The following is a 16557-nucleotide window of genomic DNA, read 5'->3' as shown; positions in this document are numbered from 1 at the left end:
TCTCACTACCTGCGCAGTCCAGTCCCCCCCATCCCTTAATCGCGTGCTGTCTGTCGCCTGATTCCTCCTCCTGGTCATCTTGTCTCCCCTGCATTTTAATTTTTGCACCAAGTGCGGAGGAACAGGGCTCACCACAACCCAGCCGGGCCGAGCCTGCGGGCCCCGCCGCTCGCGCTTTCCGCCGGCTTCACAGCCCGGGGGGGGGGGCACTTCCGGGTTCCCCGGCGGCCGCCCCGCCCAGCCGCCCCCCCGTGTGGTCCGCAGCCCCACCAGCCGCGGCCGCCCGTCACGTGACCGCGCCGCGTGCTCCGCCCCCTCCCCGGCTCATGTGATCGTGCCCGGGGAGAAAAACGCCTGACCCCAGCCCCCGGCCTTCACGGTACAGCCACTTCTTCCCGCGGCTCGTCGGCTTCTCGCCCTTCGGCCCCTTGTGCGTCCCTCCACACAGTCCCGGGGTCCCCCCCGGAGCCCTGATCACCATGCGGCTCCTGCCTCTGGCCCCTGGTGGGCCCCGGCGGCGCGGCCCCCGCCACCTGCCCTCCTGCAGCCTGGCGCTGCTGCTGCTGCTTCCGCTGGGCTGCTGCCTGGGGGTCTCCCCGGTGGCGGCGGGCTCTCGGAGGCCCAATGTGGTGCTGCTCCTCACCGACGACCAGGACGAAGTGCTCGGCGGCATGGTAACTCTTCTCTCTATTTCTGCCCCGCCCCTCATCTCCGGGCTGACTCCCTGGCGTCTTGTCCTCTCTTCCTGTCCCCACACGGACTCCCTGAACTGGCTGCCGTGACCCCGGGCAGCGTTGCTGTCACCAAGCCTCGCCCTGTAGGCAGGTCCGAGGGGCGCCGGAGCCTGTTTCCTCTTGTTTCTTCGCTGCTCTTCTGGATTGACACACGTACACTCACCACACAGCGCTTCTAGCCTGGACCTTACTGCTGTGGAGTTGGCGTTCCTAGCTCAAGATAAACAGGTGGACGCCAGTTAGGGATGGGTTTACCTAATACGGAGCAGGTGCTGGCTAAGGACAGGCCAGCCTGGGTTGTCAAGCCCCTTCTGTGAGGACCTAGGCCACCTCTGCCTTTGTCCTTGGTACAATGTCTGTGGCTGATACATAGACAGTAAGGGCTGAAATGAACTAACCTGGTAGGTAGGTTGGCGAACTATTCAGACTGTGCTTTCCCTCAAAAGAATCCAGAAAATCCAGTTGGGGGCGGGGGTGGCGGGATGTCTCAGTTGGTTAGAGGTAGCTCTCAGCAACAAGGTTGGGGTTCAATTCCCGCATGGGATGGTGGGCTGCACCCCCTGCAACTAAAGATAAAAACGGCTGGACTTGGAGCTGAGCTGCGTCCTCCACAGCTAGATTGAAAGACCATGACTTGGAGCTGATGGGCCCTGGAGAAACACACTGTTCCCCACTATTCCCCAATAAAATTTAAAAAAAGAAAAAGAAAGAACCCAATTAGCTTAATTGAACACCTGGCTGATGCATTCGATACTATCGTTCCATTTTCTATCAAGTGGGTGTTGTCATGAGACTTCGTTCTTTCCCAGAGTTAATCGTATCTTAGAGTTTTGAAATTTATGACCCTCAGGAACATCAGTCAACCCCCTTATTCATGGAGGTCGTGAAAGTGGCTTACCCAGGGCACATGAATAGTTGAGGCAGTCAGGACAAAATCCGGGCTGGTGCTCTGATCTTGGGTATGATATTCCCCTTTTTTTTTTTTTTAAGAGCAAGTGTTTTGTTGCTTTCTTCCTTTCAGTTCTCTTTTTGCTTTCAGCTAAATGCTGAATTATGAAAACACTTCAGGCAAGCGGCTCCTAACTTATACTGTGTGGTAGCTAACGCCCTATCTCAGTGTCCTTTATCCTGCTGATTTCCACCGTGAGTTGTGAAGTCAGTTTAGTGAGTAGCTACCAGCATTTTCACTTTCCTGTGGAATAGACTGGACTAGAAAATGTCTGTGTGGTACATGTGGTAAAGGTAACCATATCCACACATATATATTTTTGGGGTGTGAATTAAAATGTATTTCTTACTCGGGGCTGTGTTCAGCATATGAGTCTTTTCTAGCTGATGTTTAAAATGCTTGTGTTTTGACTCCACACTTCTGCCACATATGCTTCATTGCCTTTTAGTTTCTACTCAGCCACATTGACATTGAAGAGTCTTGACTTCTTTGGCTTCCTGGATTTTACTTTCGTCTTTTCCACCATTCCAACAGCTACCCTTCTTCACAAAACTCGTTTTTATAAAGAAGAAAATATCTTTTGTGTCCTTGAAAAGTATTTTACCCAGAAAAGCAAGCTCTATCAAAAATTAATAATTGTTTAGGGACACAAGCGTAATTAAAAGGTAACGCTTTCACATCTCTGTTGAAAACAGAATTCATCACTTAAATATAAGGTGTGGTGTTCAGAATTCAGTTTCTTCAGTTCTTGTAGACCACAGGTGTGGTCTGTATATACATATTTGAGGTCTCTTCCCCTTAGCATGTTAATCCTATTTGCTTCTTAGACCATAACAGTCTTTTTTACTGTTGTTTTTACTAGACAGAGAGCTCAGATTGAATGGAGGGAACACGTCGGATTCAGTGCTCCCAACTCTCGTGTAGCCTTTTTGAGACTATTCCATGACTAGCTGTCAGATGACTTCAAGGGGAAATGCTAAGACAATAACAGTATTTGAGATTCTACTTGGAACCAGAGTGTGAGGTGTTTTATACATGTGCTTCCGTTATCACAAGAGTCCTCTGCTGTAGGTATTGTCCTTGTCTTAAATAAGAGGAAAGTAAAAATTTAGAGCGCTTTAAATACTTGGCCAAGGTTCAGCGAGCTAATGAGGGGCAAAGACTGGTGTCTTATGGTCTCAGAACCCCATGCTCTTTTTCTCCCATTCGAGAAAACTGATCATACTGACTTACCAGATGTCATTCCACATACCCACCTGAGCATAGCTATTGATACCATAGATCAGAAGTCTCCAGGTGACACATTCGGGGGCACCAGTGGCGTTATGGAACTCCTTAATTTACATGTAATGCTTTGCATATATTATCTTCATTTTTGTGGAAAGAGGGAGGTCTCTGACCCCCACCCCCAAAACATGATTAATTGCTGCCGTAGTTGGCAAACTAAGCAGTAGTCAATCCCCCAGACTAACTCAGGTGAAAGGATTATAGCATTTGTATGATTGTGGTTTAATGTGGAATCTTTCATCTTTGAAATAGTCTTTTATGTTTTCAGTCTTTAACATTTCAGTATATTTGTTGTAGATATCATCTGTGATATTCCGTTTTTCTTTTTTTTTTTTTTTTGCCCATGGCACTGGTCCTATCTATTTCTTGATTTTACTTGAATGTCATTATGGTGTGATGGACAGACAGACACACTATTCTTCACAGAAGCACAGGTTACTCTTTTTAAAATCATTCACTCTAGAAAAAGTGACATTTGGTCAACATTTTAAGGAAGTGAGGGAAGAAACCATACTGAAATGTAGGGGAAGAATAAATACATCATGTCTTTACTTTGTTTAAAGCAAAATGATTTTCCATTGTTAAAAGAAAAGTTAACTATAGAATTATCAGAATTGTCAAAACTTTATTTCAGAGCAACTATACGTGAGATCCAGGAAAGTATAATAAATGACTCCTTAGGATTTTTATGGAAGGCATTTTGCTTTGAATAGTAACGTATTTACCCCTATGTAAGTATAAGATTGGCTGCTTCTTAAAGAATGTTGTATGGCCTTAACCTCGCCAGCCACCATTTTTGCTTAGATCTTAAGGATCCATGTTAGCATTCAGATTAGTGTGGACACACATACACATTTTCAGTACAGTGTGGTTTCTTGTTTGGGACTTCTTTGATTAAGCACAGATTATGGTTATCACTTGTACTATTAGCAGTCTACAGATTACGGTTCTTAATATAAATTTCTTACACTAAAAATCTAGCTTCCTGTGCAGTCCTGCGTCATCCTCTGGTTTCCGCCTAACCCTCTGACCTTGTCTTATCCGACTCTCCTCTTTACTTACTGCACTGCTTCTGCCACACTGGCTGCCTTTCTGCCCCTCACACCTGCCTCTTCCCTTCTCTGGCAGCCTTTGTACTTGTTATTCACTCAGCCTGTAAGCATCTTCTGCTGGACCTTTGCATGGCTGACTCCTCATCATGTAGCTCTCAGTACTGAAGTGGTCTCCTGAAAGAGACCATTCCTGACCACCCATTTAAAGTCGTTTCCCCCTTTTCTCCCACCATATTGTCCTGGTTTATTCCATTCATAGCGATTCTCACTGCTCAAAATGGTGGTATTTTACCTGATAGTTGTTTAAGTCTGAAGAGTACAAGGATCATCATGTCAAAGACCTTCTTTTGTCCACCATTGTCTGGATCAGGGTGTGGCACAAATTAAGTGTTTAACAAATGTGTTATAATTGCAAGTAGTCTTCTGTAAATCAGGTACTCTTCAGTAGTTTTGCATATTTACCCGACCATTTGAAGGTTAAGTCTCATGTAATCAACTCATGTGGTCCTTTCCCTCACTTCCCCTCCCTGTCTTCACTGTAACTCAGATTCTTCAACCAATGTTTTATTCAGCCCACTGTTCTTTACCTGTGGGTAGCACCCAGTGATGTTTTGTGGGAGGTCATGGCTGGTCCTATTGCTTCTGAAGCAAATACCTTACGTATCTCTAGCATTTCCTGGGAACCTATTACAGACCTATTCATGAAATTTATCAAAGCTCTTCGTAAGTTAGAATTCTTGTCCTTTTGAGCTTTTGGGTTCCTTAGGTTTTCTGTGATCTAAATAAAACAATGGGGAAAAGTCATCTAAACTACTGAAAATGAGGCTCTTGTTAATATAAATACCGTGTTTCCCCGAAAATAAGACCTAGCCGGACAATCAGCTCTAATATGTCTTTTGGAGCAAAAATTAATATAAGACCTGGTATTTATATTTTATTATACCCGGTATTATATTATACCTGGTATTATGTTATATTATACCCGGTCTTGTAGTAAAATAAGACCAGGTCTTATATTAATTTTCGCTCCAAAAGACGCATTAGAGATGATTGTCCAGCTAGGTCTTATTTTCGGGAAACATGGTCTATATTTGGATTATCTTTATGGAATTATTATACAACAAAATACACTTAAAGCTGCATTCAGTGTGGTCTTAGATTTCACAGGTACTTGATAACCATCACAAACACTCAATACAACTAAAATGAGCCTCTTCAATGGTTCTTTTTTGCTGTTTGGAATCTGAATAAAGATTATTAATGTTCCTTTTATTTGTATGTAAATGAACATCTTCATGCTTTTGTCCTCTAGGATTTGATATTAATTGTTCTCTATATTTGTCATGGTCTTGGATTTTAAACAAAGGAGAAAAAGCGAAGATATAACAAAGTAATTTCTGACTAGTCTTTTGCTTGACAGGGTTGTATGTACAGCTGTTTGCCACCTGGTTCAAGTCCTTACCTGAGGTGCTTTGTCTAGTGTAGAGGGCCGTGAACTGATAGTGGAAAAGTGTGCATCTGGGTTCTACCACTGAATGTCTGATATTTGAGTCAGTCTCTTTTTTTATGATAAAGGTTAGCCCCTTTTATATGATTTCCCACATCCTGCTTCTAGAGATGAATTAATGTAGGTAGTTCTTTCTGCCTTATCTCATAAGCGGCTGGCGATAAATGAGAAAGTGGCACAAAATTTCATTACATTGAAATCAGCATTGCTAGAACAATGCCATCGGCTGTGAACTTTACCTTCCTGCAAACATTATGATCCCTTGAACTTTTGCATGGGAAAGAACTGACTAGCAAAACCTGTTTGCTTCATCTCCAGGATCAGTTTCTTGGCTGTTTCTTAGTGTCAGATGGAGCTGATCAGTTGGGAATAAAAGATTGAGATAAGATGCAAAAACCATGGATTTTGGTCTGTGTGTTATATAGTTTATTGGAAGAAATTGTTTAACAGATAATTACTTACTTTGCAGACACCACTGAAGAAAACCAAGGCTCTCATTGGAGAGATGGGGATGACTTTCTCCAGCGCTGTAAGTTTTGAAGCTAATATAATTTTGTCAGACTTCAATTGTGTTTATGTTCTAAGAAGAAACACTCTCTTTGGGGTAGTCTAGTGTTATTTGTGTGTGTGTGTGTGTGTGTGTGTGTGTGTGTTTTGCTAGTTAAACGCCTGATCTGAAGGAAGGTCTTTATTTAATGTGATATAAATTCTATTAATTGAAATATTACTCCGTATCAATTGAAGATTAACTGCAGGTATTTTCTAAGCCAGTCTGATCTACAACTCAGAGCAAGATAATTTTATTTCAAACCTGACTCTTTGAGGTTTGCAAATGGATTGTAAGAACCAAATAACATTCATGCTAGGTAAACTGTTCCATGGTAAAAGCTTGCAGGCCACTTTACAAAGCCCCATTAACCCTAATAGCCAAACCTGACAAAGATAATAGCAACGAAACAAAACTAACAATAACTATATGTGTGTGTGTGTATATATGTGTATGCGTATACAGAGGGTGCCAAAAAAATGTATACGCATTTTAAGAAAAGGAAAAACTATTAAAATTGTAATACTATATACCGATAGCAAAAAATGAATACAAGTCATGTGTACGTTTTATTTGGCACCCCCGGTGTATGTATATATGAAGCAAATATATATAAGCATAGATGCAAAGACTCAAAATACTAACAAATCCAAGAACCATGCACATACCCAAGGCAGTGATAGCCTAGCTTAATATGAGGAAATCACTCAACAGCAGCATAGTATTCTGCTTATGAGCGCTGACTGAAGCTGGATCGCCTAGTTTTGAGTGCTCTCTGCCTCTCTTCTAGCTGTGTGACCTTGGGACAGTTATTAACCTTTCTGGCCCTTCTTTTCCACATTTGTCAGTGGGTCTACTAAAACCTATCTCAGGGTTTTGGTGAGGTTAAGCGAATTGATACATGTAAAGCAAGCACTTATATCAGTGCCCTACTTACAGTAGGTACAGTCATCCCTTGGTATCTGTGAGGGATTGGTTCTAGGACCACCTCCATCCCTGCAGATACCAAGTCCGTGGACACTCAAGTCTCTTAAATAAAATGGCACAGTATTTGCATGTAACCCATGCACATCCTCCGGTATACTTTAAATCATCTTGAGGTTACTTATAATACCTAATACAATATAAGAGCTATGGAAGCAGTTGTTACACAATATGGTTTAGGAAATAATGACAAGAAAAAAAGTTTGTACATGTTCACTATAGACACAACCGTATCATAGACCTAACTCCGTAGTTCACATTAGCCACAATGCAACTTTTTTCCAAATATTTTCAATTCATGGTTAATCTATGGATATGGAACCCACAGATACAGAGGGCCGACTGTACTACATAATGATGGTACGTTGTCCACCAACATGGTATCAGTAGTTAAAAGAAAGATAATGATAGAGGCGGCGAGATGGCTCAGTTGGTTAGAGCGTGAGCTCTGAACAACAAGGTTGCTGGTTCAGTTCCCACATGGCATGGAGGGCTGTGCCCCCTGCAACTAAGATTGAAAATAGCAACTGGACTTGGAGCTGAGCTGCGCCCTCCACAACTAGATTGAAGGACAATGACTTGGAGCTGATGGGCCCTGGAGAAACACACTGTTCCCCAATAAAATTTGAAAAACAGAAAGAAAGATAATTATATATTCATCTCAATAGAGGCTTGAAAGTCCTCTGAAATTAGCATCCTTTCCTGGCGGTTTATTACTGTGTTTCCCTGAAAATAAGACATAGCCAGACCATCAGCTCTATCGCATCTTTTGGAGCAAAAAGTAATATAAGACCTGTAATTTTAATGTAATTTAATGTAATTAATGTACATTAAAGTAATTTTAATGTAAGACTGAGTATTGTATATTATACTATACTATATTATAATAACAATATAATATAACCAAGTCTTATGTTAGTTTTTGCTCCAAAAGACGCATTAGAGCTGATGGTCCGGCTAGGTCTTATTTTTGGGGAAACATAAACTGTTGGAAGAATACATCCTAATAATGAAGACTTCAAACAAATAGCACACCTTATAGTTAAGGTGAAAGATTTGGGTCACTGCTGTTAGGGACGAGACAAGGGTATAATACTTCTCAATGTTGTTCTCACCTGTCTAGTTGTTGGCATAAGTCATAGGAAATTAAGAGTTAAAACTATTGGAAAAAGACAAAATTATTATTTCTACTTGTTTGGATTTTCTACCTAGAAAACATAGGAGAGTTTTTGGAAAAAATTTGAATAGAATTTAGTAAGGTAGAAATGAAAAAATAAAACTTGCTTCCGTATAACCAGTTAGAGAAATATGGGGGGAGAAAAGATCCCATTCGTATAGCGAGAAAATACAAACTAAGAATAGCTGGTGTGGCCAGTAAAACTTAAGACCTATGTAAGTAAAGTTACAGAACTTAGTGATATAATAAAAATACTTAATATGAAGATACGCACATCATTTTCTGTGGGAAGACACAAGATCATAAAATGTTTCATCAGCACCCCAGTAAGATTTTTGTAAGCATAATTAAGTGATTCCAGAGTTTTCTGGAATAATAAGTAGGTTAAAAAAATTGGGAAGATGGAATACTATTCAGCGGTAAGAAAAGATGATATAGGAATATTTGTGACAACATGGATGGATCTTGAGAGTATAATGCTAAGCGAAATAAGTCAGACAGGAAAAGCAGAGAACCCTATGATTTCACTAATATGTGGTATATAAACCAAAAACAATATAAGAACAAGACAAACAAATGAGAACCAAAAACTCATAGACACAGACAATAGTTTAGTGGTTACCAGAGGGTAAGGGGGTGGGGGGTGGGTGATGAGGGTAAGACGGATCAAATATATGGTGATGGAAGGAGAACTGACTCTGGGTGGTGAACACACAATGGGATTTATAGATGACATAATACAGAATTGTACACCGGAAATCTATGTAATTTCACTAACAATTGTCACCCCAACAAATTAAAAAAAAGTTTTTTTTTAATGGTAAAAAAAAAATCGGGAAGAAATTGTTCTTCTGGATACTAAACTGTAACATGGAAGTACAGTAAAGAGTGTGGTATTGGCCAAAAAATAGTTCAGAAAACAAAAAAGAGAAAGAATTAAAAGAATTGTCAATGTAAAAATTATAAAAGTCAAACATCTAACAAAATTAAAGGGCAAATGTAAAAAATGGGAATTATTTGTAACATGACTGAATCCTTCCTTAACTCAAATTTTATGTAACAAGAGGCCAACAGCCCAGGAGGAAAAAATGTGCAAAGCACATGAACAAACCACTCACATAAACACAGTTGGTCGGTATGCTTATGGAGAAGGTTCATCATCACCAGTATTTAAAAAACGTCAACTCCAATTTGAAAGGGCAAAAGAATGCTCAGTATTTATAAGGGATGATGTGTAATTTCGGCAGGGGTGTGCTCAAGTGAGCATTCCTTCCTTGGTGGTACAGGTATAAACTAGTCCTACCCTTCTGTAAAGTGACATGGCGATGTGTATTAAGGGTTATACAAATACAGTTGGGTAGAATGGGGTAAATCTATTGACGACAGTAGCTAATGGAAACATAATTAGAGTAGAAAAAAAAATCTGTATCCCATATATAAGGTAATACAGGAACTGTATAAAGTCACAGATCAGTCTGAAAATGACCCTCTACTTCTCAGCTGCATTACATTCAAGTAGTAGACTTTAGCTTTGGGTAAGACCTAGTTCTCACCACGCTGTACTCCTTGCATGTAAATATTTCTTAGGCAGGTGAGATTGGAGTAACTGTTATGTTATCCTGCAGAAAGAAACCAGCTGAAACAGAAATCTGTTCTCTTGGTTTGTTTTATCTGCTTTACTATCTCCACTATGGGAGTTATAGCAGCTCAGATGAGTGTTGTGTGTAAAGAAAATCTATTCCATGGGAAACTAGAAATTTGAAGTTAAGAGTATTGAGCAGCTTTCTTTATTCTTGATAGAAATGATGAGAAATCCATCTTTCTTGTTTAACTTTGTCCTTTTTGCTTCTGTTTTCTTTGTAGTATGTGCCAAGCGCTCTTTGCTGCCCAAGCCGAGCCAGTATCCTGACAGGGAAGTACCCACATAATCATCACGTTGTTAACAACACTTTAGAGGGAAACTGCAGTAGTAAGTCTTGGCAGAAGATCCAAGAACCAAATACTTTCCCAGCAATCCTCAGATCAATGTGTGGTTATCAAACCTTTTTTGCAGGGAAATACTTAAATGAGGTATGTTGAATGGTCTAATTACTCCTTTAAAAAAATAAATAAGAGCTTTTAAAATGTGAATTAATATAATTCACATTAGTTGTTTTTTAGTTAGTATCCACGAAGCCATGTTAAAGGGTTTTTGGTATGTGTTTTCTCCTAATCTGCCTGTTAAATAAGAACTTACTTACATAAACGTATTTACATGATTCGGGTACTGTAGTTATTCTTCTTTTAAATGGTCTTGGGAGTATTTATTTAAAAATTAGGACTGCTGCTGTCTGATACATCTTCCCTTTTTCCTAAGAATTCTGCTTGTCATGTGACTGTCATGTTATCTTTGTTTCCATTTCCCCTTTATTAGGATCAGAGTGAAGAATTTTTTCCTCTTAGTATCATTCCTGAATTATAACAAGTAATGCTTAACCCATTTTCTAATCTGAAAAGTGGGAACAAAATGTGGAGAGATGAGTGATAAAAAGAAAGCACCCAGAGCACTGGCCATTCAGGCAGTTACAGCATATGGCCGAGTGGCTGGTGTGCAAGCCTTAATGGAGAGATACCTCACTGTGACCTGCTATGGCCAGATTTCCTGGCCTCACGCTAACCACATTGGCCTTAGCTCTTAGTCAGATTTCGATCTTAAAGGAAATAGCATATTTGAGGGTGTTTGGGGTTATCTCTCATAGTAAAACTGGGGATGCAGGACAAAGAGAAGATGTACATTTTCTTATACTTTATCTGTGACTGCTAGAGTTCTTAATTCCTCTGATCTGAAATTTCTTTTTCTCTTCTCCCTCTCTCCACAATAATTAGGGGAATTTACAATCTTGTGGGTTCAAATGAGTCCATTTGAAAAGAATCATGAGAAATAAGTGTGGATACTAGGTTACTAAGTTAAGGCTATGGGTCATAAAAAGTACTGATACTATTTTGCATATTAAGATCATCTAACGTGTATACAAAATTAGGAGAAATTCTTTAAACTACCAAGGTTTAGTTCTCAGGGATTAAATTCTGCCTTAAATACTCAGTATTAAACCTTGTCGAGATAAAATGGGATGATGCTGTGGTCTCTTCACTTATTCATCTCATCAGGTAATTTGAGCTCCAAAAGTAGATTTTATCAGCAGGACAACTGAAGTTATAGCTCACAGTTGGATTGTTTTCGCTATTGTTAACCACAAGTCAGTTGGACAATTCAGTCTATGCCATCAGTAGCTCAGCAAATGAGCCCTGTGGCCTAAGGCATGTTGACTTTAAAGGGCCAGAAGGAAATAGTTTAGGCTTTGCAGACCATATGTCTTTGCCGTGATAATTCGACTCTGCCATTGTAGCATGAAAGCAGCCATAGCCATGACATAAACAAACTAATGAGGTGGCTGTGTTCCAATAAAACTTTATCATTCCAGAAATTTCAATTTTATGTGACTGTCACATGTCGCAAAATAGTCTTCCTTTGATTGGTGTTTACGTCTTTGTAATGGTTGGAAAAAAGTTCTTAGCTTGCTGGCCATACAAAACAGTTGGCCGCCTAGATTTGGCCCACTGGCCATAGTTTGCCGACTCCTGCTTCAGAAGTTTCTAAGATTATAGTGTTCTTTACTTTTTGCTGGTTTATATGTTTAGAAAAAGTGAGAACCTACCATGTTTCACAGACTGATCTAAAAAGATCCTAAAAGTCTCCTGTTCCTTTGTGGTCCGGTCATGTTGAAGGACTTCTGACGCTCTGCGTGTCTTGCTTTTCAGTATGGAGCACCAGACGCAGGAGGACTGGAGCACATTCCTCTGGGGTGGAGTTACTGGTACGCCTTGGTGAGTGATGGTTGAAGTCAGTGACAGGTATACCTGGTCTTGCAGAAGCAACGTATGTTTACGTTCTCATTTAGCTCTGACACTGACATAACTTGTTTGCTTTTAAGATTGGTTGTTTATCTCTGTCTCCTTCAAGGGTCTTTTGGTTTGTGAGTCACTCCGTTGGGGGATGTTTTTCCTGTATTACACAAGGTTTTGCAACATTTTTCTATTCTACCCGGTCCACTTCTGGGTTTTTTTGTGTTTTTTTTTTTTTTTAAACATGGGAGACATTTTATTGAAACTGTGTTAGTAGTTAATAAAACCCTTGTCAAAAATCTAATTCAATATTGACTTGAGTAATTACCGTTCTTACCACTATTTAAACAGAGTATAGGTTAGCCTAATATGGTTTCTGACTTTCATTTTTTGTGCTGACCTCGTAACAGATTTTACTTTCCTCTCTTTAATAGGAAAAGAATTCTAAATACTATAATTACACCCTGTCCATCAATGGGAAGGCACGGAAACATGGTGAAAACTACAGTGTGGATTACCTGACAGATGTTCTGGTGAGTTGCTGGAGCGCTGTCCTTGCAGGTTTGGTTCACATTGGATTAAAGCCTCTGCCCAGGAAACCTTTACTTGTATTTGTTCGTGTTGGGTAATGTGAATGAATAATGACTTGACCTAACTGACAAAGCATATTTCCAACTGATTAAAAACTCCTGAGAGTATTTTTCTTTGTAGATAAGCCAGGCTCAGATCTAATGTTTTTGAAATTCCAGCAACAAATCCATTTCCCAAGACTAATCTCAACACTATGGGTGTTACTTTGAAGAGGTTTTACTTTGTAAGTGTTCCTACTCTTGACCCCAGTTTTACTCACAAGCTACAAGGGGGCAGCTTCGTCATGGGGGAGGGGGCGCAGGGATGTGGGGGTTCCGCAGGCATTGTGTATATAAAATGTACATATATATATACACACGTTCATATATAAAACTACTGAAATTAGGTCAATTTGGGACTTCCCTTTCTGTCTACGGTGTTTCTAATGACAGCCCTCCTTAGAGCATTTATTTACCAAATGTTTCACACTCATTATAGCAGGTGTTCAGCAGTAAATGAAACAAAGTCTTTGATTCTGTGGGAGGTAACTTTTTCGCGGCTGGTTTTATTTACACATATGTGTGTATGTACCTACACATTCACTTGTTGTCTTATTAGATGGTGATCAATTAGAGAAATGAGGCAGGCTGGGGTTTATTTAGGTAACATTTAAACAAACTCCTGAAGGAGGTGCGAGTTAGCTGTACAGATCGGGGGAAAGAGTGCCACAGACAGAGGGAACGGAAGGTGTGAGGGCACTGAGACAGGAGTGTCCTGGCACGTTGGAGAAGCCACAGGTTTCTGACAAGGCTAAAGGAAATTGGTGGGCAGGGCGGTGACAGGAAACGGATATAGTCAGTATCTTTCATATATCTTCAATAACTGAAGATATAAATCGACTAGAACAGTGTTCGTTTTGGCAGCACATGTACTAAATCAACTAGAACAGTTAAAAACATAACATGTGTCTGCTTATCTGCAGATACTATTTTCAAATAGTATCTGCAGACAAGCAAATGAAAGATGTAAATCCATATAAATTAAAGCCCTGGTGCAATTTATTTAGATTTAGTGTAACTGATTTAGCTTAGCCTCTTTAGCTGGCATAACTTATGATACCTACTCTCTACATATTTTTGTAAGGTTAAGGTAACTGAATCCATCTTTCCCGTTATGAATTAGATTGACTCTTTTTATATTTTTAAAGCATCGAATGTATGTACTCTAAGTTGCATTAATGTAAGTTAATACTAACATGGCCAAGTTACTATTTCTTTCCTATGGGAGGCATAACATTTTTTAGATCGTGTAAAATCATCACAATCTTAATTGCTTTCTTAAGATGGTGTGCTTTTCAATTTTTTTTTTTTTATCACAAGTATTGCCTAAAAGCTAAATATTTGTCCCAACAGCATGTTTGCAAATGACTATGACATAGATTGCGTGCTAAGATTGGTTAAAAGCACCTTCTGTTCACCAGAAAACATGTATCTATCAAGTCCTCAACTATTGGGTAGGGTAGGAGATGACAAATCTTTGTATGTGTCAGGCCAATGTCTCCTTGGACTTCCTGGATTACAAGTCCAACTCTGAACCGTTCTTCATGATGATCTCCACTCCAGCGCCTCATTCACCTTGGATAGCTGCACCTCAGTACCAGAAGACCTTCCAGAACGTCTTTGCACCAAGGAACAAGAACTTCAACATCCATGGAACGGTAGCTTCCCTAATGCTTGAATTAAGCCATACTTGATATAGTGAACTATGTAATATTCTTGTCAGGGAGCCTTTGAGCCATGTGGTTGGTTTTCCTTCCAGATCTTTTAAAGGTAATTACACCTGTCTCAGGTACAATAAATGGTGTAAACTAGCTTCAGAAGTACAGATAAGGTTCCGACCACATAGCCAGTGAGCAGCTGGAGAGTCCACAGGGAGTGTTAAAGAGATGCCATCTTTCTTGACTACAGGCTTTCCTGATAACCTCTGTGCTGGCTCACCTCTGCCTGGCAGTGCCTGACACATGTCCCCTGGGCCTGAACTGGGCCTGCAGCAGCCGCCTCTGGGTGGCTTCAGGCATAAGAAGGCCTGAGGCATGAGAAGAGAGGGGATGCAATGCGAGATGATTGGGAAGGGAAGTTGAATGGAGAAATGAGGACATATAATTAAGGGCCACAACCTAAATATTAGTCTCACGTGCCAGTTACTTTTCCTTTCCTTGGCACAGGGGGTTGGCAGTTCACTGGTCCAAATGCAAAAGTCCTCTACTGCCTCAGGCCTGTTACCCAGAAATCTTAATTGCTTATGAGGCGGTGGAAAGAACGAATTTTGGAGTTAGACTCAGTACTACCACTTTCTAGCTAAGTGACTCAACCATGAGCTAAATGATAACTTCCATTTTTCTATATAAAGTGGAGATCCTAATCCCCCATGCAATTGCTGTATGAATTAAAGTACATAGAAACATCTAGCATATTGCCTGGAATATTGTAAGCCTGTGCTTGTTAAGCATGATTTTAAAGCTGAGTGAACTGAGTTTTAAACTAGAGGGCCATCTCAAATTGTGTTCCTAAAGAAATTGATAGAAGTTCCGATGAACCAAGTAACCTTACAAACTTGAGGTTAAGCAAGTCACTGTGCTACAGGATTTCTCAGAATTATTCATGTTCTAACATGAATTTCCAGTAGGAGGATATGCTATATAGCATTTCTCAAACATACTAACTAAAGAACACTTTAAGGGTCAGAGTTTGGGAGAGAGCAGCTTAGGGTTTTAAGAATAGAAAAGAAGGAGAAAATTACTGGTGCATGGAAATATTTTTTTTTAACTGTGACTTTTGTATTTAAATGAGAAGAACCCTCCAAATTTGGACTTGAAGTTTTAGGAAATTGCTATGAGATTTTTTCCCCCCACGGTTTAGGATGATCGATATCTTGGGGAAGAAAATAGAGGGCAATAAAATGTTATTAGGCAAAACTTATACGAAGGTAAAGTTAATATGTACTCTTTTGTAGTTTGGGTAGTAGATCCAAAATATAGACTCAGAGTTATAAATTTAATCTCCTTTTACCCAGTAGTGTCCCAGTATCTTTCACTACTTTTAGATTTCACTAAATCTGATGCTTATTAATGCTGCTGACAAAGGAGCCCAGGCCTTTTGCCAGTAGGGAGGTGGTAGGAAGAATCGAAAGAACGAGTGATAACCTACAGGAAGGGTTTTTGGGAAACACGGGAGGGAAACAGGGAGGAGGGAAAGTCTGAAGTTGCTTAAACAAGTTCCAGTTCGTTTCCTTTTTACTAAAGTATAGAAGGATCCTTTTCATTATTTATTCTGGTAGTTTATTTGACTAGAGTGACTTGGTGTTAACATGTTTTTTCTTTTAAATTTTAGAACAAGCACTGGTTAATTAGGCAAGCCAAGACCCCAATGACTAATTCTTCAATACAGTTTTTAGATAATGCATTTAGGAAAAGGTAAGAGCTGCTACTTTCTCAGTTTGGGTGGTCTTTGAGGACCCTCCACGTTACCCCATGAACAGGGAACTCTACCAGGTAGTTATTCTTGAGACCAAATTGGAGGGCAGCAAGTTGATGGGAGAGACTCTTTCATGGTGGGTCTGCTGCCTCAGGAATCGACAGATTCCTTGATGTTCAGGTGTATGAAGTGGATTGGACCCCAGGACTAATTAAACAATCCATTTGTATGACTTGTTAAAACATACTGCAAACTGGAGCCATTTGATTAAAAATAAATTTCCTATATCTAAAGAAAAGGTGGCTTTGTTGGAGATTGTACTCCCCATATGTGCAAAAGACTCAAAGGCTTCGACTAGAGCAAAATGTTTACCTCTGCTGATTGGATTTTTCAAG

General features: G+C 40.1%; 1 protein-coding gene across 1 annotated transcript in view; it reads left to right on the top strand.

Moving 5' to 3' along the window:
• Positions 1-312: 312 nt before the first annotated feature.
• GNS (glucosamine (N-acetyl)-6-sulfatase) overlaps positions 313-16557 on the top strand; it is a 37829-nt gene continuing 21584 nt past the window's right edge. The window contains exons 1-7 of the mRNA XM_081060595.1: positions 313-674; positions 5999-6058; positions 10101-10307; positions 12036-12101; positions 12554-12652; positions 14239-14406; positions 16079-16161. Of these exons, the coding sequence (XP_080916721.1) occupies positions 480-674; positions 5999-6058; positions 10101-10307; positions 12036-12101; positions 12554-12652; positions 14239-14406; positions 16079-16161 (878 nt within the window). The 5' untranslated portion in view covers positions 313-479. The remainder of the gene's footprint in view (positions 675-5998; positions 6059-10100; positions 10308-12035; positions 12102-12553; positions 12653-14238; positions 14407-16078; positions 16162-16557) is intronic.

Source organism: Rhinolophus hipposideros (genome assembly GCF_964194185.1).
Source record: "Rhinolophus hipposideros genome assembly, chromosome: 9".
Taxonomy (NCBI): Eukaryota; Metazoa; Chordata; class Mammalia; order Chiroptera; family Rhinolophidae; genus Rhinolophus; species Rhinolophus hipposideros.
Note: the sequence above shows the minus strand (reverse complement) of the source record. Positions and strands in the feature narration are given on the sequence as shown.